This window comes from Chelon labrosus (genome assembly GCF_963514085.1).
Source record: "Chelon labrosus genome assembly, chromosome: 21".
Taxonomy (NCBI): domain Eukaryota; kingdom Metazoa; phylum Chordata; class Actinopteri; order Mugiliformes; family Mugilidae; genus Chelon; species Chelon labrosus.
Genome location: NC_140354.1, coordinates 2,758,047 through 2,785,181, shown reverse-complemented (window position 1 = coordinate 2,785,181; position 27,135 = coordinate 2,758,047). Strand labels below are relative to the sequence as shown.

Sequence of the window (27,135 nt, the reverse complement as noted above, 5' to 3'; positions counted from 1 at the left end):
AAAGCAATGACTCACTAAATCTGACATTTAATTCTTAATTCCTTTTAATTTCCTTTAAAAGAACAAAGAGCAATGTCAGTAGTATTCAAATTGGTAAAAAGTACAGATTGTACATCAAGACTTCTGGTTTTGGTGACTCAAGGCATCATTGTTTCTTACCGCTGAGAATATGAAAGAACTGGACATAACATCGCTATTTTAACAACCTTGCCTGGAGTGAGGCTGAGTTTGTCCTAAGAGAAGTGGTTGAGAAAAAGGATGTGGAGTCATTTTAAATGAAAAAGGCAAGATAATATTGCAGACATTTAGCAAGACAGATTTTTTCTCTCATTGCTGCAACAGTCAGAAAGTTACCATTGTTATACTACTGCATGCTTATTGCATATTATTTGTGTAGTAGTGGTGTCTGACGTATCTCCTTGGAAGCTTTTTCCACTATAATAATGTTTGCTGGTATACAGTGGTACTATTCCTCTCAGTGAGACAGATGGTTTCTGATTCTTCAGACGTCTGCAGACAATTTCTGAGATTAACAGAACAGGAAAGGATTCTGGAGTCTGGAGTCTGAGTCTGGAAGCTGAAAACTAATAGCATAAATGGGTTCATTCATACATGAAGTGTAAATAGTATGTCATCATGCAGTGAAGGTTAGAAGTACTGCATGTCTGTAAGTGAAGCCATCTGTTCCCATAGAGACCAGACTCTTTTTAATGTGATGAAAACTTTCTACTTACAAACGTCTTTTTCTTCTTCTACCATATCATCTCTCCATTCCTTCCCCCATACAGTGTCTCATTGGGAATGATGGTGTTGCCTCTGGTGCTGCCCTCTCTGTCGCCATGACAATGCCATTTAGTCCCCTGTCCAGCGACGAGGAGCAACAAAGAATGCTGGGAAACAATCGACATCTCTATCCTGGGGCAGAGGACGAGGAGGAGGAGGAGGAAGAAGAGGAGGAGGAAATGGAAGATGATGAGTGTGATGAGGATGGGGAAGAGGAAAAGAATGGTGAGCTTGAGGGGGAGGAGGAAGACGATGAAGAGGAGATGGTGGAAGAGGTCAGGCGAGGAGGCCTGTCACGAGGGGGCAGGGGTGAAGGACACAGGCAGTCATCCAAACTGGCCGGACGACCCAGTGGGGACAGACAGATCTGGTCAGGGAACCCTGGACACACCGCAAACCCCTATTCATCCAACCCTGGACCCACGCACCAACAGCCAGCCAATCAGACACAGCAGCAGAGGAGGCTGAAGGAGCGCAGTGCCAGCTCTGTGCCATCTGAGGACGCCCACATCGCCATGATGGTGTTTCGCATCGGCATCCCAGACATAAAACAAACGGTCAGTACTGTTAACACACACAGAAACAATCATTTGACAGGTTTAGGAACACAAAGGGCCTCAATCTCACTTAGCTTTTTTCTGATAAATTTCAACATCTAACAGCACATGTGCCTCTGAAGTAATCCTGACATCCTCAGTGTTATCTCAGCATGGACTTGAGACTCAAAATGTTTAACAAGAAAACCTGTTTTGCAAACTGGAAGTGAGACAGGTGACATTGAAAGCACAAAACAAAACAAAAAAATAGACAATAATTATAGGCAAGGATGAAAATATCTTCACCAACTGGACACCACACTACACCAGCTTTATGAAAGTGTATGAAAGTCACTTCAAGTTTTCAGTAAAATATTTAGGCTTCTGTATTTACTCAATGTACTGGGAGCCCTGAGACTTCAGACAACATTATTATGTAAGAAGGAGTCACCCTTGGCATCTGCATCAAAGGGCCAATAATCTCACAATCCATCCTGAAGTATATAACAGTATGCTGTATGTAGTCAGTTCAGTCAAAATGTGCATAATACTCAAGAAACATTGCATGTCTCAAAGGACTGGGTGTATTATTCTCTTTCTTGCTCATTCATTGCAACGTCAGCAAAAACACTGAGAGAAGCTCAAATACTTGTCAGCAAAGTAACTGATCTGAGAAAGAACGAGAGAGAGACATTCAGGGTGACCCAACTCCAGAATGAAAGGGAGAGAGACAGAGAAAGCAGAGCTCAAATGCAAACACACGAGTGGTCAGAATGAGAATGAGAAGGAAAATATGTGGAAACAAACTTGATTTTAAAAACGCTTAAAGCAGGAAAGGATACAAATAGGGTAAAAGAAAGTTAAGTTGAAGTGAAGATGGTAACAGTTGGGGGATGCGTAGCCCCAGGCTTAATGTTGCCAAAGAGCTTTTAAATGGTGTAATAAAGCACACAGTGAATATACCTTTGTGGTATAACTGGTTTTGAGAGGGCAATCCAGAGTCATGACAGATTGATCTGCCATCGCTCTTCATTTCCCAGATGAGTTTTTTACATCACATCAGCACAACAGCTTCCATCAGAAGTGTGTCTAAATTGGCTTCGCTGGCTGTGGATGCAGATGCCTCCATGTACAGTACGCCACTCTCCCACACTTTAACAACACACAGAAATTAGGCAACCGCCACTGCCAGACGCCCAGGCATCTTCTCTGTCTTTTCCCCCCGGTGTTTCTCTGATGAGTGATCTGTTAACATGAATCATAAGTAGAACCTTGGTTGTTTTGATAATTGAATTATAAAGAGCCGAGAATTGTGGATGCGAGGGACTGAGGCTGCAAGTGTGTGTTTTTGTGGAGGAGAAACAGGAAGAAAAGGGAAGAGCAGAGGAGAAGAAAGTGTGCATTAAAGCTGAACCAGACTAGCCTTTTCTTTGACAAACTGGAGGCTGCATTGCACAGACATTCGCTGTCTGTTCTTTTTTCTCTATTCAGTTAAGCCACCAAGGTCACTGTGATGTATTCATTGGTGGCGTTTTAAATCACCAATGAACTGACTGTAACTGTGAATGCCATTTTGTGTGCGTGTCCATATTTTATATTTACCATCTCAGGTCACTGTAAATGCCTCACTCAGTGCTTCTTCCTCCCTCTTGCTGCCGTGTGATTTATTATTGATCTATGCATGGGTGTTTTCAGCAGTGTGTGGTTGTGTGTGAGTGTTTTTAAACCAAACCCTAAATGATTCATAGCTCCCTATTTATTCCAACAAATTGGCATCAAAGTTTAATTGTAAAAAGATGGATAAATGAAAATGCTTGGGAGGAGAAGACTCACTCGTGCTTGGAGTCAGTACCTCAAAAATTTGCTCAACAGTCACACAAAGACAGATAGAGATAGATAGAGGTAGAAAGTTGTACTTAGACAAGGGCACAGAAAGACATAAAAAGAATGTGGAGACAATAGATGAAAGTACAAAACGATTGAGATAAAGGTAAATGGAAGTGGACAGGCACAGAAGTAGATCAAAATGGATAGAAGGTAGCTGAGAGGTATGTGGATCTAGGAGTTAGAAGTAGATTCAGAGGGATAAAGTTGAGCAAACAGAAATAAATAAAGTTGGAATGGGATTGACATACACAGAAATAAAATAGTCACTTCAGAAAGGGTTTCTAACAGACGATTAATTGTATTGTCTCTTGACTTTCTGTATATTCACAACAGGACATTTTCCACAGTCGCCTGCCAGAAAAATCAATCAATAAATAAATAAAGATTAAAACAAGTGCAACGTTCATCCCTTAAACTAAATGTGTAACATTTGTCAATTTTTCTCATATACTTTCTTAAAAAGATTCATGTGGACTTTAACTGCTGATTCAGATCATATTTTTAGCCTTTAAGTTAGATTTTACAATTTTTTACAAACTATTATACTAACTAATATTTTATGAAGTTACATGCTGACGTTTTTTGCTATTATCTCACTATTTATATTGTTCTATTTAGATTCTTCTTTTACATGTAAATATTCATTAGACTGGCTCAGGATCTGTCATAATTTTACAAAATACAATTACAGTTTATTGGTCAGTCTGCAGTATTTAATGTATTTTTCTTGTTGAAAGTTGATGGAAATTGATGAACCACATAAACTCATGCATACTCATGTGTAGATGAACGTAATACATGAACACACTTCAGGCATGCAAACTCCTCACCTTTCGGCGAAATTCGCCGTTTTCAATCCAAATTGGGTGACTTATGTGATTCGTGCAAATCCGAGGAGAAAATATTTGGGGGGGGGGGGGTAGCCTACTCGTTGACTTTTATTTTAATATATTTTAATAATATAATAATATAATGTTCTATATACCGTAAATCCTCTAATATTGGCCTGTATTCCATTAGCGGCCGGGTCTCCAACATTTGCCGGTCTCGCTGTCAGCGGAGGTAAATAAAGGCCGGTCATCTCGGCGGGTCAGGGTTTCGGCGGCACGGTGTGGGAGGATCCCCTCAGCGGGACCTCTCCCCGGCGTCGGCCGGCCCCCGCCGGGCGCATTTCCTCCGTGGCGGTGCGCCGCGACCGGCTCTGGGTCGACCTGGAAGTGCTCGGGGCGAAGGTGGCTCGTCGGCTCCGGCCGCGAGCTTTACAGCGACCCCCCGCATCTCACTTGGGGTCCCTGGGGTCGTGGAATCAGTGCTCACTGCGCCCTCTCTCCGTGCGGGGAGGGACGGGTCCCACTCGCTCCCGGCGCGACTGCCGACCGGCAGCGGACTCACTGTCCTCAGTGCGCTCCGACCGCGTCGCGCCGCTCATTTGTTGTTAATATTCTGTATGCATACCATGTTATGGTAACGGTACGTTTTCAATAAATGAACCTAGTATTTTATAGGTTCAAATAGACACAAAATCTTGTTTTTATTCATTCTACTCGTAGTTCGTTTTGCTCAAATAGAAATTAAGGCCTGCCTCTAATTCTGGCCTCCTTCCAATAAAGGCCTGGACCGCGATGTGCTTGAGTAAAATAAAGGCCCGGCAGTGAAATATGCCCTTCAGGCCCGAGGAAAAACAGTTTCAAAAGTTTTTTTTTTGGTAAAAATTAGTGAATTTGTAGTCTGTTGTCTTTGTAAATCTCTGTTTACCAAGGGGGGGGGGGGGGGGGGGGGGTGTTCGTGGCCATTTCCCTCTTCACACTCTTCTCACCTTTTTGACCCCTGACCAGTTTGCATGCCTGACACTTAAAACGCAACCTTACAGACTTCCTGCCAAGATGTAGTGACTCACTACATATTGTCTTACTTCTCAATATCATCAGTTATAACACAGTGCTTTCACTCTGACATTTATTCTGTGTCATTCATCCTGTCCTGGCTCAACCTCCGCAGGCTATTTTTCACTGTCGTTCTCACCCATAGACTGCGTAGTCTTTGGGTGAGACAATATAACACTTTCAGAATAAAAGCCTCTGATCTTTGCTTTTCTTTTTTCTCTCCACGTTGGTCTGTCTCCTGCCCTCTATCCTCCCCTTCCTCTCCTTCCTTCTCTCCCTGGTGTAGAGTAATATCCCTTAACACTCTCAGTACATTAGGTCTGTTCTTCATGTCAGCTAATTCACCCACAATAAACTCTAATTGCTTGTTAATTGTGTTGTAATGAGACAAGAGAGTAACTACAAATACAGATGTTATGAATTGAGGGAGGAGGAAATGGAGTGACGAAAGAGCAGCTACCCTTTTTAGCACAAATATAACTCTAATGTTGAGTATTCACCAATCAGTCGTGTATCTCTGAAATGATAACATGTTATGCCTGATTGACCTGCTCAAATTGACTTTGATATGGAAATTTAAATTATGATTCCACTGAGGTTGCTGCATATTAGACTGCATTTAGACCTGAGACAGAAAATCTTCCTTCATAGCCTGAAGTACATTTTGCTGGCTAGAATTCTTTAATAAAGAATGGTTATAAAGACTGTCTAAAGGGAGATATTTTGCCACAAAGAGGGGAGGGAACTAGGGACAAATGGTCCACAAATACAAACTCTTAATGTCACGAAGTGCAAAGAAACACACATGAACTGGTAGCTACTCTGAATGTTTGGTATTCTTGCTCAGACAGCACCGAGCCTCAAATTTCATATAAAACCAGAAGCCCCTTTTCCACAGTGTTGTGTGGATTGCAGAGTATTTTAAGATATAAAAGCCTGTACTTGTTCGTCTCTCCTGAAACATTTCCACTGAGAACTCAAGAGAAAACATCTGGGGATATCTCCTTTCTCCCCACTGTGGCATTTACCTTTAAAACTCTCTTAGTAGAGATGTATAAGTCTAATAGGGATATCTCTCCCAACTCACTGTCAATAAAGACTGCACTGCTGGCTCACTGAAGCTCACAGAGAGAGTGGTTGAACTATCAGTCTACAATATTTGTCAAGCAGGAGGGGATGTGGGGCATTGCTAAATGTAGACAAAATCTGGGATTTAGCAGCTATGAAAAATCCACCTGGATGATCAGTCTAGTATCTTTTGTTGGAAAGAGAGACATGTCAGGATGTTGCACTTTGAAAATCATTTTGTATTCTACCTACCAAAGTTCAGGGAGGGCATTTCAAACCTTTGTTGGAAACTTCTCAAGTAAACACTGTTTTCGTGATTTGGAGGTCAGATGTCCAGGAACAGGGTGACATTTGGTTAAATAGATTTTTAGAGGTGATCAGTATTTGAAATTTAATGTAGTAAACTGCTTTACATTGAAATATTGAAGTGTTCTCATTTATAATCTACTTTTATACAGCGCTTTATCATCAGATATAGCCTAGTTTTAATATGACTGTCATAACTGTCCTTGTGGGCCCTAATACTCCATACTGATCCTACCTCTTCTACTGGTGGCTGATGTAAAAAGCATTGGTTCATTAACTTGCTTGTGTGCACAGCAAGTAGCAACAGTACTGCAAGTCATTCATATGATACTGTCACAGCAGGAGGTGAAGGCAGTTTTGTTTTCAGGTTTATTCGATTGTCGAACTCACACACACAGTCAAGTTGGCATTTGCCTGCCGAGTGCATTAAACAGCATGAAACAAATGAGTTTTTCTCTGTTGTTTGACTTTAGCGAAATTCGGGCAGCTCTGAAGTATTAGCAGCAGCAGTTTGGCCTCACAAGCACTTAACCACTGAAATGCACAAAGACACACAGGCTTACATTCTAGCTCCTAGATGAGATATGTTAAAACTTAGACGAGACTCCACCGTATCTCACTACAGCTCTGTAGAGGTTGTATTTTAATGAAAGGAGCCCCAAGATGAACAGGGGGACTGAAATAAAACAGATGAAAGTATGAGCAAGGGAAGGCAACATGTGATGGACAGATGACAATGAAGAAAGAGGAAACACAGAAGGAGTGACAGCAATCCTTGAAAAGAAAGGAATGATTCTAAATTTCTGTGAAGATAAAGTGACTGGTTGAAGTACTTTAGAGAGAGGGAATGACAGAAAGAAACATAGAGAGGAGAGAGAAGTTAAATGGCGACATGGCTGCCGTGTGTGACTGTGTGTTATTGGTGGGGGGTTATTTCCCCACAGATCTCATTAAAGGCTTCTAGTCCCTGCTGCACTTGGCCTGCAGAAAAAGACCAGAGGGGTAGAGATAGAGAATGGCAGAGACAGAGAGAGGAGATAGGAGCAACTCTTATTTCTGCATAGATAAGTGACAGAGCTGTTACAGAAAGATGGAAAGAGAGAAGGAAGGAGGAGGGAGAATAAGATAGAGATAGGCAGGGGAAGATAAAGAGCAGCATGGACAGAGTGAGTGGGCGTATATGAGTGGGAAAGTGTGATCACAGCTTTAGGAGGCAAGACAGAATCTTTGGTCTGCATAATGATAAAACCACAAGAGAAACAGAAGGGCTTGCATTAAGATCTTAATGTGAAACTGAAAATTGTATAATGAGTTACTCAAAAGCATTGACATTAGGTTCATTTATTTTGTAGATGCACCACTGTCTCAGTTATAATGGGGTCTTTGAAGGGTCTTGATGTTGTTTTGCCCATGCAAACATTATATTGCTATTGGTAGTTTACAAATCTGGATGAACCCATAAAAAGCTGCAGTACATCCGTGGTAATTTATATTCTTTGGAGTATAAACGCTTTATCCTATGTTACAATGATAAAAAGCTACAACAAAAAGTCCTGGTTTCAACTGAATTCTGACAATCAGAAACCAAACTGTATTCATTCTTAGAAATGTGCATCTGAGATTTTAAGGCATCACAACAGCTTAGTCAGAAATGTAGATACTGAGGGACATGATCGTGATTCTTCTTATTTGTTTTGACTAAAGAAAAGTACATTACTAATATATATATATATATATATATATATATATATATATATATATATATATATATATATTAATTCCAGCTCATTCACAGAAGAGACAATAAAATAAATTAATTTCCTCAATTTCCTACCAGAAAATTCAACCATTGTTTGCAAATATCGTTTGGCTTGTAACCTCTTCCCGGAGTGCAGTGGCTACTTGTCATCCAGTGCATCTTGTGCACTGATGCTTTACTAACAGTCTAATAATGTCACATATAGTAATATATCAAACAAAGAACAAAAACCTTTATTTTTTTAAATTTGTAGTACAATACTTTGGGACATTTTCCTGTAATGGGGCAGGAGCACTGATTAACAACTATAACAGCATGCGTAATTTCACAAGAAAAAAGCCATCCTAGCAGTTACAGTAATTTCTGTGTGCAGTGTAAAGATACTGCATCTTTACATTTTCAACGTAGACATTTGTTCATCCACTAGAGGGTGCTCCAAACTCTCAACTGCAACAACAAAACTGGAGGAAATACAGTATGATGCAAGGCAGTCTGTGTTGTTAGTAAAGCACAGTGCACAAGCTATTATTATGAATAGTATACAAAAGTCTGTAACAGAAGGAGAATCAGGGGAAAAATGCCATTTTACTGAACCAGGTGGCATTTCAAATGCCTAGGATGATGAATATGTGATGAGCCCTGATTGACTGGGCAGGTAGAAGGAGGACCAATGCAGAAATACAGATCAATAAGAGATATAGCTGATTAGGTAAAATCTCTAAACATCTGAACAGTATATTTTTAAAATCGTTCATTGTCAGTGTATTATGATCTAACAATTTTAATGGAGAAACATTCTTCCTGTACAATAGATCAATCATTAACCTTTGTTCTCTCCAGCTGTGATTGTGATTCATTTTAGAGTGTTTGCTTGCTTCCTTTGATGGGACTGTCAATGCAATGTGTAGGCTTGTGTGCACATCTGTGTGTATGTCTATGTGTGTGTGTGTGTGTCTGTGTGTGTGTGTCTGTGTGTGTGCATCTCTGTGTGGGAAGCCTAATCTAATACAAACAGACACACCTCTTCATCCTCTTGTGCTCTCACATACTCAGAATCTTAGACATTCCCCACCCTTTTACTCTGCTCTATTTCACCATGCTGCTGTAACACACACACACACACACACACACACACACACACACACACACACACACACACACACACACACACACACACACACAGGCACACACAACAACCCATTCACACTGATGCACATGCTCACACACAAGCACACACGCACCCTTCAAGTACCCCATCTCCAAGGGAACACAGGAATGTCTCTATGGCAACAAGCAGCTTGCTCCACTAATGAACCGGTTGCCACGGAGACCAGTTTGGCTGTGTGCGAACGGAGAGGGAGAGGGAGAGGGAGAGGGAGAGGGAGAGGGAGAAAATGTTATGTTACTCCTCTGCACAAACCCCTCGTGCAGGGTTTTATCTCTTTCTTTGTAGGAGTGTGTGTGTGTGTAAAGAGATTATAGTGAGTGACAATGAATGAATGCATTTTCTCTGTTATAAGAAGGCTAGAGAGAACAGCCCATGCAGTAATGCAGTAATGCAGTGAGAGGCAGGGAGATCCCTGCAGCTGGCAGTACCCTGCATGGCCAATCATCCTGCTGGTGCATCAAGGTCAAAAAGCAACCCAACTCCACTCAGGGCAAGAAGAGGGAGAGAGGCAGGGAAAGGGATAGAGAGCAGGGAGGGGAGTAGTACCAAAACCCTTCTGTCAGCCATCTGTGTAGTGAGTTACGTTCCACTTTGCTGACTGAGCCTCTGAGCTGTTATGCATTTGACCATTCACAACCCCAGCTGAGACACTTAAAGCTGCACCAAACTGACATTCATATCCTGTCTGAAAGCTGAGGCCACCGGGAATTACTCACTTTGCTCTGGTGCTGTCTCCCCCTTCTGGCTTAAAGGACTAACAGCCTCAGAGCTCTGCAGTCCACTGCCACAGAGCTTGCACTGTAAAACAGTAGTCCGACGTATGAGATTGTGCTCTCTTCAAAGTATTCTGAGATACATTCTTGGTTTAAAAGATGATTCATGTTGCAGAAAAAAACAAAATTATTGTTTTCCTACAATTAGCAATTTTGCTATATATTTACAAAACCATCTTTGAAAGAAAAGTAATCCAACATACTGGTTATACAGAAAATGGCACATGTGCTTCAAAAAATATCCTGACATTTTGCCCACTTCATAGTGCTGTAAATGTAATTAAACTGAACAGAAGGCTTTCTTTAAAAACTTACCCTGTATGCAATACCTCGTAGATAATGCTCCATGGCATCAGTTACAGCTTCTAGCCTTCTTGGGTAAGTCTCTTTTCACACCTGGATTTGGGTGGTTCCTCCCATTCTTCCTGACAGATCCTGTCAGGCTTTGTCAGACTGGATGGGAAGCAGCTGTGAACTGCCATCTGCAGGTCTCTCCACAGATGTTCTGTTGGGTTTAAGTATGGTCTTTGGCTGGGCTGCTCAAATAACCGTCAGAGTTGTTGTGAAGCTACTCTGATGTTGGCTTGGCTGTTTGCTCTGGGTCATTGTGGTGCTGAAAAGTGAACTGTTTCAGGGCTCTCCAGACTACCTTAGGCCACAAACAATTACTTTAATGTGGAAAATCTCACTTTGGCAGTACATACCGCATACAGGGATCTGAAACATGACAAGTGGCCCCAGCAACCTTGGTTTTCTCTTCAGCAGTGTTATGTGTTACATATGAAAATCTTAACTAGAACCATCTGTGAAGTAAATGTAGTAATCTGTTAGATATATACTAAGAAGCACTATTTCATTTAGGGCTTCCAAGTCAAAAAGGCTGAAACCACTAGGACAGAGAGCTGTTTCTCTTTCGTCACCCCCTTCTGAAGCCAAAATCAAAACACCCCAGTTTTACTATCTTGGTATTACTTCCTGTTCAAGTTCAAGGCATAGATCTGACATATAATACAAATCATTTCACTCGATATGAGGCAGCTTGAGGTCCTCAGACAGCGTTCCATTCACAGGTTTAAAAATCTAGTTTATAAATATTTGTGGCTTTTGCACAAAATGCATCTTCATAAAAAGATCTGACTAATTTGAGCTATTTTCTTATTTTAAATTAACTGAAAGTGATCCATTTATTCAATGATGGCTCCCAGTATCTAATTTGAGGGGTCAAGTTGCATCAATATGTTGCATCTTTGTTTCTTAACTTTAGGGGTTTACCACTTAACTGAGCTAAATCAACTTCCGTCTGTTTTGCAGAAATGTTTGCGGTTTAACCCAGATGCCACAGTGTGGAAGGCCAAGCAGCAGGTGCTTTGCTCCCTGACCGAATCTCTGCGAGATGTCCTGAACTATGGTCTGTTCCAGCCCGCCACGGATGGCTACGATGCCAAATTTCTGGAGGAGGAGAGGCTGCTGAGAGAGTACCCACAGTCCTTTGAGAAAGGGGTACCATATTTGGAGGTAATATTCAAATCTCTCAACTGTCCTCAAGATGTCACTGTTATTCTTAAATGTAATAGTCGTCACTGAGGAGCTGTTGTAAAGGTTAAATTCTACTGTTTAAATTATTTTAAAACATTAACTGATTGTTAATGAAGATGCTAAACATATTTATAACTCACTTAAGAGTCACTGATACATGCAACAAACATCCAAATCCCAGCAAAGAAGCTTGTGGATTAGAGCATTTAGATTTGCTTGGTAGACTGTCAGCTTTTTGCCTCACACTACAGGAGGATTTTACTTTCAGATCCCAAAAGACACAATCATTTTATTGAGGAATGTTTAATTACATCTACTGTCAGTTTCTGTTGAGTCATTTAAGTAATCTAATATAAAATCCAGGTTTATGAACCAGGAACCATGTGCATTTTCTCATACACATTTGTTAAAGGGATATCACAGTTTTGTTTCTCTGACCTGTTTAGTGCTACATCCTCTAATCTCTTACCCAGTCAGTACAGTCACCTTCTTTTCATGCAGCATTACTACCCAGTGGAGGCTCTAAATAGCTTTTAAACTGCTGCAAAGCCAGACCATTTCTTTCAAATTTCTTGTCTTCAGTGAAGTAGAGGAGGACCTTTGTATAGCAAACCAGATAAAGCTTCTCTGTACAATAAATCTGCAGGCCCCATTTTGTGGATCTAGGCCAAAAGCTGAGAGAATTGAGGACAAAGGCCCTCGGTGTTAGGATTAACTCTTCGTTTTCTTTCTCTTTTCTCATCTCTGGTTTAGTTTCGTTACAAGACCAGGGTGTACAAACAGACGAATCTAGATGAGAAGCAACTGGCCAAACTGCACACTAAGGTATGAAACCCATCTTGTTAATCTCTAATGTGAGATCTATCTTACATTCACATGAATCTACTGACACCATCCGAGGGAATAAAAATCAATACTGTATAATATGCATGCATGTGTAGGTGTTTGTCATTATGTATGCACTTGCGCATGTTGATCTGTGCCTATTTTCCACTTACGCACCAAGTATTTTGATTGTACTAAAATACACTGCCTGGTTAAAAAAAAGTCGCTACTTGGATTGAACTAAGCAGCCTCCCATTGGATACTTACTGAATGGGCAATTATCTTTCAGCTGGCAGCAAGTTTTTTAACCCCAACTGATGCAATGAGTAGTTTCTCATTTTTTAAACAGTCATGTAGAAAGACACAACCCTTGGTCGTGGAAAAGATTTTAGTCTGTTTGAGAAGGGTCAAATCATTGCCATGCGTTAAGCAGAGAAAACATCTAAGGAGATTGAAGAAACTACTAAAATTGGGTTAAGAACTGTCCAACGCATTATTAAAAACTGGAAGGATAGTCTTCAAGGAAGAAATGTGGTCGGAAAAAAATCCTGATTGATCGTGATCAGTGATCACTTAAACGTTTGGTGAAATCAAATCGAAGAAAAACAACAGTAGAACTCAGGGCTATGTTTAATAGTGAAAGTAAGAGCATTTCCACACGTACAATGTGAAGGGAACTCAAGGGATTGGGACTGAACAGCTGTGTAGCCTTAAGAAAACCACAAATCAGTGAGGCTAACCAGAAAAAAATGCTTCAATTTGCTAGGGAGCATAAAGATTGGACTCTGGAGCAATGGAAGAAGGTCATGTGGTCTGATGAGTCCAGATTTACCCTGTCCCAGAGTGATGGGGGCATCAGGGTAAGAAGAGAGGCAGATGAAGCGATGCACCCATCATGCCTAGTGCCTACTGTACAAGCCTGTGGGGGCAGTGCTATGATCTGGGGTTGCTGCAGTTGCTGAGGTCTAGGTTCAGCAACATTATGTGCCCAAAGAATGAGGTCAGCTGACTACCTGAATATACTGAATGACAGGGAGCATGAGACATCATGAGCCATGAGTCATAAGACATTCACACATGGATTGGCCACCACAGAGTCCAGACCTTAACCCCATTGAGAATTTTTGCTCTCCCATCATCAATACAAGATCTTGGTGAAGAATGAATGCAACACTGGATGGAAATAAAGCTTCTGACATTGCACAAGCTTATCGAAGCAATGTCTCAGCGAATGCGTGCTGTAATCAAAGCTAAAGGCTGTCCAACAAAATATTAGAGTGTGTGACCTTTTTTATTGGTGGCAACTTTTTTTTTGGCCATTCAGTGTATATTATACTGTACTACACTTCAAGAAATTGTACTGAGGTGTTCTACACTGTACATACAGTGTTTGTAGCATTTAAGATAAAATGTCATCATTGTCTGGACTTGATGAACCTGCATAACAGTTTATGCTGTACAGTTCTCCATTTTTTTGATTCATGAGTTGTATATATTGCTCTGTTAAACTCATCTAATACTCTTCTCTCCATATGCAGGCTAGTCTGAAAAAATTCATGGATTACATTCAAACCAGCGCTGTGGACAAGATGGCCAAGTTCTTAGACAAGGGCCTCGATCCCAACTTTCAGGACTCTGACACTGGGGGTAAGTATCTCTCATGTAGCACTTACAGTCCTCTCCAGTCACTTATCCACAGTGTAATTTCCTATGCTGATACAGTTATAAGAGACTGTACTTGAAGAGCATTTTTTTGAAAACATGATCCGACATCAAGCAGCTTAATTGGCATGCTGGTAGCCAGCAGCTGTGTGGCCCGAGGCTCCGCTGTATAAACACAACCTTTAAACTGTCCGCTAGCAGCAAACCCACCCTCTGTTTTTTGCTTGCATCCCTGCAGTATGTTGTCCTAACACTCTGTGAAAGGATCTGTGCCAGTACTGTTCACAATTTGGTGGCTTTTCTCAGATCCTGTTAATGCTTAGGGGGCACAGCAGACGGCTCATTTACAGTTTGGGTGTGCTTCTCAGTGTCACTCCAGCCGTTCTGGGAGCAAGTGTCAAAACACAAAACACAGCCCATCATCAAGGGTGTGAAACACACTCCCACTGTAGAACACAGGGGGGCAACAAAGATCCCTGATGAACGCCCCTTACTAACATACTGTACTCAGATGTACTGTATTCCTACCTGAAAATGATACATCAGGTGTTTAATGCTACTTTGTACATCACAGCTTGGAATTTGACAAAGATTTCTGTCTTTGGGTGCTACGGTTTGTGTAGTCAGGTATCGGAAATGATAATTTAAACAAGAAAAGGAATTATGATTTCATAAGATTTAGCATTTCTGTTAATAAATCCTTGCATTAATAGCTTACGCTTGCTGCAAAAAAAAAAATAAATAAATACAAAAAAACAATAAAACTACCTATCTATGACTAGAGAAACTGGTTAGAATTAACTAGAATCTGCAGAGAATGTCACTGCATGTCATGGCATCCTCATGGCTTGAAATGGTTTTCCTTTTAATGTTTGTAGGAAAGGCAAAAATGTGATCTGTTGTCCTGGAATAGCCACATCCCATCAACTGTTAACATTTTTTCACTGATCCTGTCTGCCTCCCTGAAACTCTCTCTTAATGGTTTCCAGAAGCATGAAAAATTACTCTGCCTCATTCAGTCTGGTTCCTGTCAAGAGGGGCTTACTTCCATCTTTGCCAAGAGAACTGCTAAATGGGGATTCCCCATGTCATCCTGACATGGCAACTACAGAGGAAGTGCAGTCAAAACATTTCCCCAAATTATTTGTACCCAACATAAAAGCACACAGTCGTTTTCCTCTCTGCCAAAAAATCTGTTGTCACCATGACAGCCAATGCTCCGTTGCTACCCTGTTTTTAACTGGGAACATTTTAAATGCTTTTATCCTTGTAGGTGCTTCTTTTGCAGAAGTGGGCTGAGTGGGTTAACAGGGTTATGATACAGCATTGCTGAAATTTCACTGAGATCATGTGCATCTCTGTGGATGAGTAACTGGATAAAATAACACAATGATGATGGTAAAATTTAGGATTGATGTCTTATGGAGAAACTGTGCCGGTAACTTTTGATCACAGATCTGGCTCACAGAACAGTACCATGAGGCTACATAAGCTGTGGCCTAGTGGTTAGAGAGGCAGCTTTGGGGACTCTAAGGTCGTTGGTTTGTATTCTTTTACATCCATGGCATCCCCCAAACTGAGCGCCACCCACTGCTCCAGCGTTCAGACTGTGTGAAAGAATTAATGGATTGAATGCAGCGAAAGAATTTCCCCAAGGTATAAAAAACAACAACAATTAAATAAAGAAAAAAAAAATGAATGAAGTGGTCAAAATTAATTGTTTGTAGCCTTTTATTTCCTTGCTATCATTAACGAATGATCACACTTTGTTATAAAAGCTGCAATAATGGATAATGGCAGAAACATTTCGAACAAACAATAATTCCAGAGGATATATAATAATGAATATGATGCTGCCTGACCTTTCCTCTAGCGCTGAGATTAGTGTTCGTGTTTTTTAGCCTTTCATGTCTCTCTCAGGATGCAGTGTAGTCACTTTGATGTTCCCTTAAACACCAGCATCTGGTCCAAAATGTAATTTTTCCACTGACAATTGGTCAGTCTCTGTGTTTTGTTCTAACTAACAAAATTTTCCAGGCTGACATGCCCAGATGGTAAACATTATAGCTGCTTGATTCTACATGTTTGCATTATCAATGTGAGGTTGGTAGACAGTGTTGATTTTTAGCTCAAAGTACAGCTGTGGAGAAACGTGTACGTCCCTCTGTTCCCCCTGATCAGCAGTAGGTAGCAGTAAATGGACAACATTTTTACACAAGTGCACGCTATACCTTAATGTACCGCTTTAGATCAATGAAAATCATCTGATTTACGGCTTTGGACTTGACACCAAAAATGCCTTTCTCTAAAGGTTTAAGTCACCTGAAAGACAAATAGCTTAAAGGGAGATCATGAGTAAGTTATTTTATTTTTTATAATGTTATTTCTGAATTATTTTCTGCTATTCACTAGGAATTCAAAGACAGCGCAAACTACCAAACTATGGCTACAAAATAATTCGATTTTCAGACCCTGTGCTTGGCCAGGCCCTCCAAGAATTAAAAACCATATGTCTGAATCTGTGTGTGTTCTTCAGAGACTCCTCTGTCCCTGGCAGTGCAGTGTGAGCCAGGTGGAGGCGAGCCCATCCGGGTCCTGGTTGATGGAGGGGCTCATATTGATTTCCGTGCCAAAGATGGACTCACACCTCTACACAAGGCTGTTAGAGGCCACCGCCATACAGCCCTGCTGGTAAACATTGACACATGTTGTTGTCCTTTTATGGAAATGCAGATTTCTTACTGCAAAAATGAATTCGTTTTCATTTTAAAAGGATTGTAGATGCGTCTCCAACCTACACAGGGATACATCTCTCTCTCTCTCTCTCTCTCTCTCGCTCTCTCTCTCTCTCTCTCTATATATATATATATATATATATATTTATATATATATGTATAAATTGATTCAGTATTATCCTCATTTGTATTACCATATGACTAGCTGAAGATAGAATACACAGCACTCAGCCACATACACCCGCCTACCCACACACAAAATGCATGCAAACAAAGAACTCCATTATTTTATTTTATATTTATCAAGAGAGAGACAGAAAGACATTCACAATAAGACTGCCTGGTTTTCAAGGCGTGTGGCGCATTTACATTTTAGGCGTTTGTCCAGCTTTTCAGCTCCCAAATTGCTAAGAATCCAGGTACCTGTTAGAGGAGAAACTCATTCAGGTGGCGATAATTGCATGTGGTATATTGTTAGAGCCCAGGTTTTCCACAAACAAAAGAAACTCGGCTAAACTGTAGAAGTGTTTACATCAGACTCTGACTGAATACATAATTTTCTTTGGCGTGGGATATTGCATAACCTCTCTGAACCCCTGGCTATATGTGCTCCTATCTTGATTTAAATTCCATGAATGTTCCTTGAATTATAGTTGGAAACCAGCTTAAGATATTTTTTCTTCCAGCTTTCTTATTATTTCAGCTTGTACAATGTTTAAATAATCATTACTTCATTGGGTATCAAACTTACTACTATCAGGATTTGAAAATGGCCTGCACATGGGGTTAAATCTTCTTCTCTCTTGTCCTGCAGGTCCTGCTCTCTCTGGGTGCATCTCCAGACTACAAGGACCGGCGAGGGCTGACGCCGCTCTACCACACTGTGCTGACCGGGGGCGACACCTCCTGCTGCGAAACACTGCTTTTCCACCGCGCCAAACTGGGCATCAGGGATGAGAACGGCTGGGATGAAACACATCAGGTATATTTGTCTTTGTAAATGTGTGCTTAACATCCGAAGGGAGCCTGATCTGAAACAGTGTTCAACTCTGCAGAGATCAAAAGTAATTCACTAGAAATGAATACACATAATCTCCTGTGTGCTCTTCAACACCTAGTTTAATACTAAATCAACTCTACACAAAATAAAATAAAATATCAAATAATATACAAATACAATTAGGGTGCTTGGAGCAAAATCTTTCAGTCTAATGGAATCTGTGGAGTTTTAGTTTTTGTGTGCATGCATCTCTTTATAAGAGATAATGTTCTTGTAATGTGCCAGTGTACTCTGTGTTCCAGTGTGTGTCCACGTCAAAACTCATTCATGCCATGAAACACTGTTTCACCCTCCATCCTACCCATCCTGCTTCTGTGGCCTCATATAACAGCTGACGTGATGTGGACAGGCAAGGCCAGGAGGAAAAATAAAGGTATCAGCCTATTCATCTCAGTGTGATCTGCACACTTCATCAGTCATCTGTCTCTGCGGCGCTACTTGCCAGTCATGGCCTTTGTCATACACTGTCTGTGTGTGTGTGTTGAGATTGATTTGTCTCCTCATTCAGGCAAATTTCTTTTGTTTATAGGTGAATAAGTAAATTCATGCTAGCTTGTGATGTTGCACATAAAATAAAATAATGGGTGCAATGAAGGTGAACATTTTCTCCACTGAATCTACTACTTGCTTGATTAAGGAGACTTGAGTTTATTATCATGCTTAACAACAAAGAATCATGCTGAAATCAACATGTGTTTTTAAAATGTACCAATTGTAAGTGAACTGTTTAATATACTTTCCAGATTGATTTAATTATTTTAACATAATATATTAAAATTGCAATACTACTGACAACTAAAAGTAAGAAAATGTGTAGTTATAATGTCGCTGTAGGAGTGTGTATGCATAATGATGGCTCTTAATATCGTAGCTACGATTATTGTCATCATTAAATCTCACTTGTGCTCTCGCTGTCTTCTCGCCCTCTGAGTTTGCAGGTGGTGTTAATTAAACCTGGTGCCACTTGATAACTGTCACCTTGTGTCTCTCTGTGTCTCTGTCTCTTCTTTATCCCTGTTTGCTTCTCCGCCTCTATCATTTCTTTATTAAACAACCATATAAATCCTTTTCTGTTTTACTGCTCTCTGCATCTTGTTTTCTCACTTTGACCTTCTTTTCCAAATGTGTTGCCTTTTCTACATCCTTTCTCTCTGTCTCTCTCTTTCCCTTTTTCTTCCTCTTTCAACCTCTCCTCCATGATCTGTTCTTCCTCAGGCATGTCAGAATGGTAACTCGCAGCATCTGGAGCACCTCCTTTTCTACGGGGCAGACTCTTCCTCCCAGAATGCCTCTGGAAACACTGCCTTGCACATCTGTGCTTTATACAACAAGGTATTTCAGAGAGTAGATACTGAATGCCAGCATATAGAGTGTTCTCCACTTTTGGTAAAATACATGCAGTGTAATGAGATTAGCTCTCCATAAATTGTTTCTAAATAATTTAACCAATTGTTTGTTTTAATATTCTGAACTTGAAAACCTCATCATCCTGAGATTCTTTTAAAAAGATATATTGAATATTTCAAAACAAAATTTCATGAAAGTGTACAACTTGATAAACGACATAACACCATATATTCATATGCATATTCCATATCATACTGTATATTGAATCCTCAGCAATATAACAATAACATGCTATTAAAAGTAAATTCATACTGTGAACAAATAACGTGCATTTCTCTGTGAAACACAAACTATACAATTATTGTTTTATTTTAAATTTACATTAATCAACGCTGTTTGTTGTAGGAAAGCTGTGCACGAATTCTGCTCTACCGGGGAGCAAATAAAGACACAAAGAATAACAGTGGGCAGACCCCCTTTCAGGTAATGGCTGAGTGCCTGACTGGGTAATTATACATGTTGGGTGGCGGTATGGTTTATTGTCTTATTAAGTTAACGTAGCAGAAAGTTCCAGGGCCTAATTTCACTTTAAACCATTATTGTGCCGTGATGCACACAGAGGTCCCATGTGGCAGGACTGCATGTGAACCCTTAATCTAGATACATTAACTCTGTCAATGCAGAAAAAGCCAGCTGAGACAATCTGTTGTTTTGTCTCTGTTTAACACGCTCACAAACAACAAAGAAGACAACACTGGGAAAGCATTTAAATATGATCGATTGTTTGCTGACCTGTGTAGTCTGTAAAACAATCTAAAGCATGTGTGCCATAGTGGAAAGAATTGCAGAGATATGCAATCAAACAAGAGTATGCTTCCAGTGTCCAGTGTCCTTGACTTTTTAGTTAGAGATATCAAATTTGCATGACTGAGAGCTATAATACACACTTTCATATTTAAATAAAATTACAAATACTTCTAAACCTAAACAGGAGTAAGAAACTACAATTATTCAGAGATGTTTACTATAGTCATTTTGTGCAAAATATTATTTTTTATAAGGGAATAATCTCTTTATAGTAATTATTATCTAAATACAAAACAGACACAAACCTTGTTTCCATTGCTTTTAAAATTGCCAATTTGAGGACATGGAAATTAGGGAATTTTTCACGACCGATTATTTAAAAGTAATACACACAACTTTGTGTATCTGTTTGTTTATTTTGATAAGGTGGCTGTTATGTCCGGCCATTTTGAGTTGGGAGAAATTATTAAAAACCACCGGGATACAGATGTGGGTAAGTCTGGTCTGAATTTTTTACAAGTTAGGGAATTTTACTATGCTGTAACAGCATGTAAACAATAATATCATAGTTAGAAATATTTGAATGGAGAGTGAGAAGGAAGATGTGCAAAGTTAAGAGCAGTGACAAAGAAAAGAAAGAAAATTACACTCTCTGTTCTCTCTCTCTAACCCGGCTCCCATTACCTCCCAGTTCCCTTTGTGGAGTCTCCAAAGTACGCCCCACAGAGGCGGGAGAGCACGCGAACACTGACAATTCCCCACCCTCACCCCTTCCTCCGGGCCAACAGTGACAGCAGCATGAACCTGCCTGAGTGGATGGCAGTGCCCAATGCCCCAACCACCAACATCGTCTCTGTGCAGGTATCTGTGTTTGCCTGCAAGATAACTTTATGTTCTTTACATTAAAAACAGTTGACGAAGCAGTCTCACCTGAAGGTCAGTATAGCTATTTTGCTTTTTTTTTTTTTCTAAATAGATCAGGTTCAAAGTTTATTACTGACTTAAAGACTAAAGATTTGAGAAGATTTTGGATGCATTTTAGTAACAGGCACTTCAGCATAAGTGCTATAGAACACAAACTGCTGTGAGGCTATGCAACCAAGCCTGCTCCCAGTAGACCACATATGTATAATTACTATTCAATGTTTTACTTGTCCTTGTCTTGTGCACTATCCTTATCCATATGGTGTTGTAACATGGTAAATTTCCCCACTGTGGGATAATTTAAAGGATTAAAGGATTATGCGACGCTGCCTGAAGCCTTTTCAAATTATCAAGATAATACATCACAAGCAAGAAATTTCCTCCTCAATTGTCTAAGTTGCCTGTTGGGTTTCTGTAGTTGCTTTCAAACATCACTGAGTATTTAGATTTCAGTCGGATGAGAAGAGCTAAAAATAGATGCTTTATTTACCCTAATGAATTGGAAAAGGCACACATAATAACTATTTCCATTGCACAAGTCCATTAATTTACAGTATACACCACACAATGCAATGTAGTGGATGACCTTTATCAGCATCTAGTGGTGAACACTACTAAGTGCAGCACCTTATCTCTTGCCTTCCGCATATATTTTGGTATTATGTGCAGTAAGGTCATCTTCAGGCTGATGGTCCTAAAACTTAACAAATGTAATATAAATACAAAATTTATTATGTTCATTATGATTTATGTTGATATTGTAATCTGGTCTGGCTCCGACATATCTCTCTGATCTCCTACACAGCCTGTTAAGGTCACTCAGGTGTGCTGACCAATGTCTTCTGGTTGTCTCAAGAACAAGACTGAAGCACAGCAGAGATCCTTCTTTTTCAGCTGCACATTAGACTGGCTTGTTTTAAAACGCCTTATAAAAACTCACTTGTATTCTTTGTCATTTAATTCAGTTTGGGAGCTGCTCATTTTATTCAACTTTTATTGTGTTTTACATGCCTTGATTACCCTGTACAGGACTTTGACCAGCATTTGTTGTTTTTAAATGTGCTTTATAAATAAATTGACTATTGACAGAATCTGTAAACATGCTCTCAAAAGCACAGTTAAAATGAATCAGAGCAGTTTGTAAGTAATTATAGATATAGAAATTAGAGAAAATTAAGCCACAGAGAAGAAGATGAGCCATCTCTTATCGCCTCTTTCTCTCTTTGTGTGTCACAGGGCTATAAGCATACAGGAACCCTGCGGAGCTCCAGCAGTCCTAGAGGAGCAAGAACACGCTCCCCGTCCCGTGGGAGGATCGGAGACAAGGAAGACAGGAGCAGGCAGAGTCGGAGGCAGGGGTGAGTGGAGAAGGCTGAGGTCGAAGTGCTGCTAAGGCCTTCTGCTGGCTGTTCTAAAAGGTCTTATAATTTGAGCCTGATCTGATTATAATCTGAGTGATGGTTGTAGAAGTGTTAAATATGTGAAATGTTTTGTTGTGCAGTGAGTTATATTCAGATCATAAATTATACAACTGAAATGAGAGTATTTCATTCAGTGAGTTAGTCACATGTGGTTTTAAGCTGCAGCGTTCCTCTCCCCCAGGCCTGCCGCTGCCACTACCACTGTACAAACTGCAGGCCAGCGGAGACGCCTCTACAGTGCTGTCCCAGGACGAGTCTTTGTTGCCACTCGGGCGCACACTGCACAGGGAGAGCGAGAAATCAGCTTTAATAAGGGAGACAGGGTCAAAGGTGCGTATATACAGTATGTGTTTTCACATCAGGATGTTCTATATGTACAGTATATTTGTGTGTTGTGGAGCATATACTGCATTTTGTCTTCCATGTGAACGCAAAGTTTCTGTCTGGTTTGGAATCAGTGTTTGTGATGCTGTTTCACACCTGATTAGAATGTAATAAAACACAGACTCTGCTCTTTCAAGCAATTTCCAGAGGTCTTTAAAGAGAATTTACCTTATGTGCAAATTAAAGGAAAGTCCACATTAATCAGACAGGCAGCTTTTACAGGGGCACACGTGCAAAAGTAACTAAATGCACATTCATGCACTTGCAAAGCTGCATTAGAGACACCTATAGACACGTAACATGGGGCTGCATGTGCTATAGTCTGTCTCTGTTTCTGGTGTTTGGAATAGCCCCAAACAGTTCTTTATAATATGTAAGCTGCTGACTGCAGGGGTTTAACAATTTCAGAGGTGAGATTTAATTAACGGCTTTTAAGTTACCACCATTTAGCCAGCTGATAAAGTATTATGGACACAAAGCCAGATGCTACATCCAAAGAACATTTAGTTATCCACCCAGCATTAGCTAATACTACACTGGCAAATATCCAGTGACCACAATGTCGTCTAATCAACGTTTTATTGCTTACATTCTAAATAAATGCCTACCAAATACATCTAGCTGATACAGAGTAACCCAAGCCTTCAACTGAAGTTTATTTCTTGCTGCAAGGCTAATTTCAGTTCAGTATTCACTCTCCTTTTAACCCTGGTTCAGCTTTTCTGTTTGTTTGCTGCCTCCACCATATACAGTGGTGAAATTCAGCCATGGTGCAGGCTGGAAACCAAAGCAATAAATTAGCTGAAAATTTGCGTTACCCTTTGATATTCTCTCAGTTCCAGAAATGTTGAATGATCTCAGTAAAACAACAGATGGATGAAACTGAGTGTGATGAGGAACCCCTGGGTAAAACTTTGCAGCCATCACAGAAAAATGAGAGATTCCTCACAGCCAGTAGGATTAATCCTTTAGGTACCACAAAGAACTGTACAGACTGCACCAAGTGCATGGTCCAGTGCATGACCAAAGTGGTAGACATTCTAACAAACTTTTGAGATGGATTTTAACACCAGATGTAAGGGCCGTCTTTCAGTCTCAGAGGCCAGATTCAGGTGCCTTTAGATGAGTTTGTGAAATGGTCATATCATAACGTCAGTGTAAGGTCTCTATATATGTTTGTATTTAATGTCTGCAGGTATGAATATGTGTGTGTTTGTGAGTGAGTCTAAGGTGTCACCAGGTATGTATGTCTTGGTGAGTATGTAGGAGGTTTGCATGTCTGTGTGTGTGTGTCCACGTTATTTCTTGTCTGTCTGTATACTGTTGTCTTTTTGCGTGTGTCCATTTCTCATTGGTGTTACATTGTTTCGGTGGTACGTCTTCATGTCGCCTTTTCTTGACCTTTTGCTCTTTCCTACCCCTACCTATAGTGCTGAGTGTTGGTGAAGGCGGGTACTGGGAAGGGACGGTGAGGGGTCGCACAGGCTGGTTCCCCTCTGACTGCGTGGAGGAAGTGGTGGTTCGAAGCCAAGACAACCGATCAGGTAATCACCACCAGACACACAAACACACACACAGCATGATCATTCTGAGAAACACTCACTGAGAAAATCACATCTGCAAGCCTGACATCGAGTTAAGATGCCAGCTTAAATAATTAAAATGTTGCAATAGCTGTTAACCTTTGCTGAACAGTACAGCTTGCTTCCACTAGTGTAGCCTATCATAAAAAACAAGCTCTATTTTTAACCACAAAATAAAATTCAAAACCAGCTAATTGGGCGTGAAGCCTCCCGATCTGGCAACACTACTTGCAGAGAAGAGTGATGCTCCTGAAATATATTATTACATATATTACTAGAATAATAGCAGTGATGTTGAAAAGTAACCGTATAATAAACCTTGCAAATAGATTTAATGTAGGTCCGGCCATGCTGATGTCCCTGTGATTTTGTGTTCCAGAGAGCCGTGGAGAAAGAGCCAAAAGACTATTCCGCCATTACACTGTGGGATCCTACGACAGCTTTGATGCTCCCAGGTAGGAACAGCCTTGCTATTTGCTGTCACTCAGTTGAACTGATCATCTCCTTGTTTTAGATAATTTAAGTGGTGGGGTTCATCAAGGATGAGGTCACACCTGAGTGGTACTTCCCCTATCAGAGGGGTATTTGAACTGAACACAACACTTTGGAGGACTGATATTGACCAATGAGGCATTTAGATGTGTCAGCTGTCTGTTTGGTGTGATATAAGGACCAGAATGATGCATGAAAGCGTCCTATCCTGTTTAAATGAAGGCTTAATCATGACCACCACTGTTTCCATTTGTTGGCCTCTGAGCAGCTTTGCTCAAAAAATGAGGGGTTAAGTACTTTGCTAAAGAGCATGATGTGATTCGTCCATCCTCTCAGTTGGTGCTGAAATTCAGTCTGACAGCCTTTTCATTATGAACCTGCTGCTTCACTGTTTAGACATACAGCACATGCTGGCAGGGGATTTGTTTGTATGGTAACATACTGTATACATCTACCCAGATCAGATGATTCATGTGCTCCAGTCTTGATTCGTGTGATGTGTTGTGAGTGACTCATGCAGTGGGATGACGATGTATGAGGGTTCACAGCCTCTGGTCTAGAAGCTGATCTGCCTGCTTTCATACTGGAGTTGTCCTCAAGGCAGAGGTTTACCAGTTGTGTTTGATTGAGTTGTTTTTACTGAATCTAACCTAGGCAGACAGGAAGACTTTTGTCATATGAGGATTTTAGAGTAAGTTCATTCCTTTGTGTGTTGTGGCACTGAGCTGTGAGCTGCCTTTCCATGTTGCAGTTTTTAGGCTGAACTTGTGTGCTCTCAGACCACTTTAAAGCAGTCTCAAATGTCTGTGTTGACCAGTGTTATGAAATGATTCGATGATCATTACTGCCCTTGATTTTCAGGCGCTCACATACTGTATGTATCACTGCTCAATGGGACAGACACAAATAATCCCTGAACAGCAGCTGAGACCTTTGACTTTTAACAGGAGCTTATTATTCTTTTTTTGTGTTAATACAGATCATCCACCCACTGACTTAATCAGTGCCTGCTCCCACACAACTATTCGATCTTAAAGGGGCGACACAGATTTTTAATAGAAAACTTTTTCTGTCATTATAAAATATGAAGTAAATGATTATGAAGTATACTTTAATTCCTTCCATGTATAGCCATCTGTGCCTTTCTCTTGCTGGGGTTCTTTGTTTTTTTTTGTGAACTTTGCTCCAAAATTTCGAACTTCATAAACTAACGTGGAACCTTAAATCAGACCTCAAACAGCCCATTTTTTTTTTTTCTGGTCATAGTCCACTAATTAAAAAATAATTGCACCTTTCCAAAATAGCTGTCCTAGTTTTATGACATAACTCACTTTCTAGTGGTTTTACTTCACTTCCATATTTAATTGACGACAGAGTATTGTCAGGAGTAGTGGGAAATATGTTCTTATTCAGCCTTTTGAACATCTTCTTGATATGATATAAAGAGATGACATGTTGACACACAACTGGGGAAAACTCTCTTGAATTGACTTTAGTGGTTTGACATCTCCTCCTTAACTCATCTACGTCATGGCTGTTCACATTTATTCAAAGTAATCTCAGCATACAGGATTTGTACTGAGCAAGGGGACAATAATTTACATAGAAATAAAGCAATTTTCAATCAGATATATTATTTATGCAAATCAGGCCTTCTGCCTCTTTCCTTCCTTCCTTCTCATCATTCTATCACTTATTGTCCTTCTTTCTCATTCCTCAGCTTTTCTCTTTATTCTCTCTTTATTGTTTCTTTATCCCTCACTCTAACTGTGCTTGTCTCACACACACATACCCATACTTTAATTTATTATTGACATGCTTTTCATCAGCAGTGATATTTCACGCAAGCAACACACTCAACCATGCAAACTCACGCACATATGTTTGTACACACGTTAGCACGTACATCATCGATAATTAAAGCCGCATTGTGGCGCAGACGGAGCCGGAGACTGTTGGCCAGGCATGGCTGACTCAGAGCCGCCCTCACATGGGCCTACTCTCACAGCCTTTATCGCTACATGTAATATCTCACCTATTCCTCCTATCATCTCTCTGTATTTGGCCGCATCTCCTGACCGTCTCTGCATCCCTCCCTCGCTTTCTATTCATCACTGTGTTGCTAACCCCCCTGTACTTTTTAATTTTCTTTCTATCACCCTGTCCACCCTGTGGTGACTCCATCTGGAGGTCAGA

At 40.4% G+C, this 27,135-nt stretch overlaps 1 protein-coding gene across 1 annotated transcript in view; it reads left to right on the top strand.

Annotated features, from left to right (window-relative positions):
• The first annotated feature begins 283 nt into the window (after positions 1-283).
• The window catches only part of shank1 (SH3 and multiple ankyrin repeat domains 1), a 46,534-nt gene continuing 19,682 nt past the window's right edge, over positions 284-27,135 (top strand). Inside the window, exons 1-14 of the mRNA XM_084569899.1 lie at positions 284-1,340; positions 11,475-11,678; positions 12,453-12,524; positions 14,063-14,171; positions 16,723-16,877; positions 17,736-17,903; positions 19,197-19,313; positions 19,734-19,811; positions 20,562-20,628; positions 20,827-20,996; positions 22,296-22,417; positions 22,662-22,810; positions 24,295-24,408; positions 24,827-24,902. Coding sequence (XP_084426025.1) covers positions 840-1,340; positions 11,475-11,678; positions 12,453-12,524; positions 14,063-14,171; positions 16,723-16,877; positions 17,736-17,903; positions 19,197-19,313; positions 19,734-19,811; positions 20,562-20,628; positions 20,827-20,996; positions 22,296-22,417; positions 22,662-22,810; positions 24,295-24,408; positions 24,827-24,902 — 2,102 coding nt within the window. The 5' untranslated portion in view covers positions 284-839. The remainder of the gene's footprint in view (positions 1,341-11,474; positions 11,679-12,452; positions 12,525-14,062; positions 14,172-16,722; positions 16,878-17,735; positions 17,904-19,196; positions 19,314-19,733; positions 19,812-20,561; positions 20,629-20,826; positions 20,997-22,295; positions 22,418-22,661; positions 22,811-24,294; positions 24,409-24,826; positions 24,903-27,135) is intronic.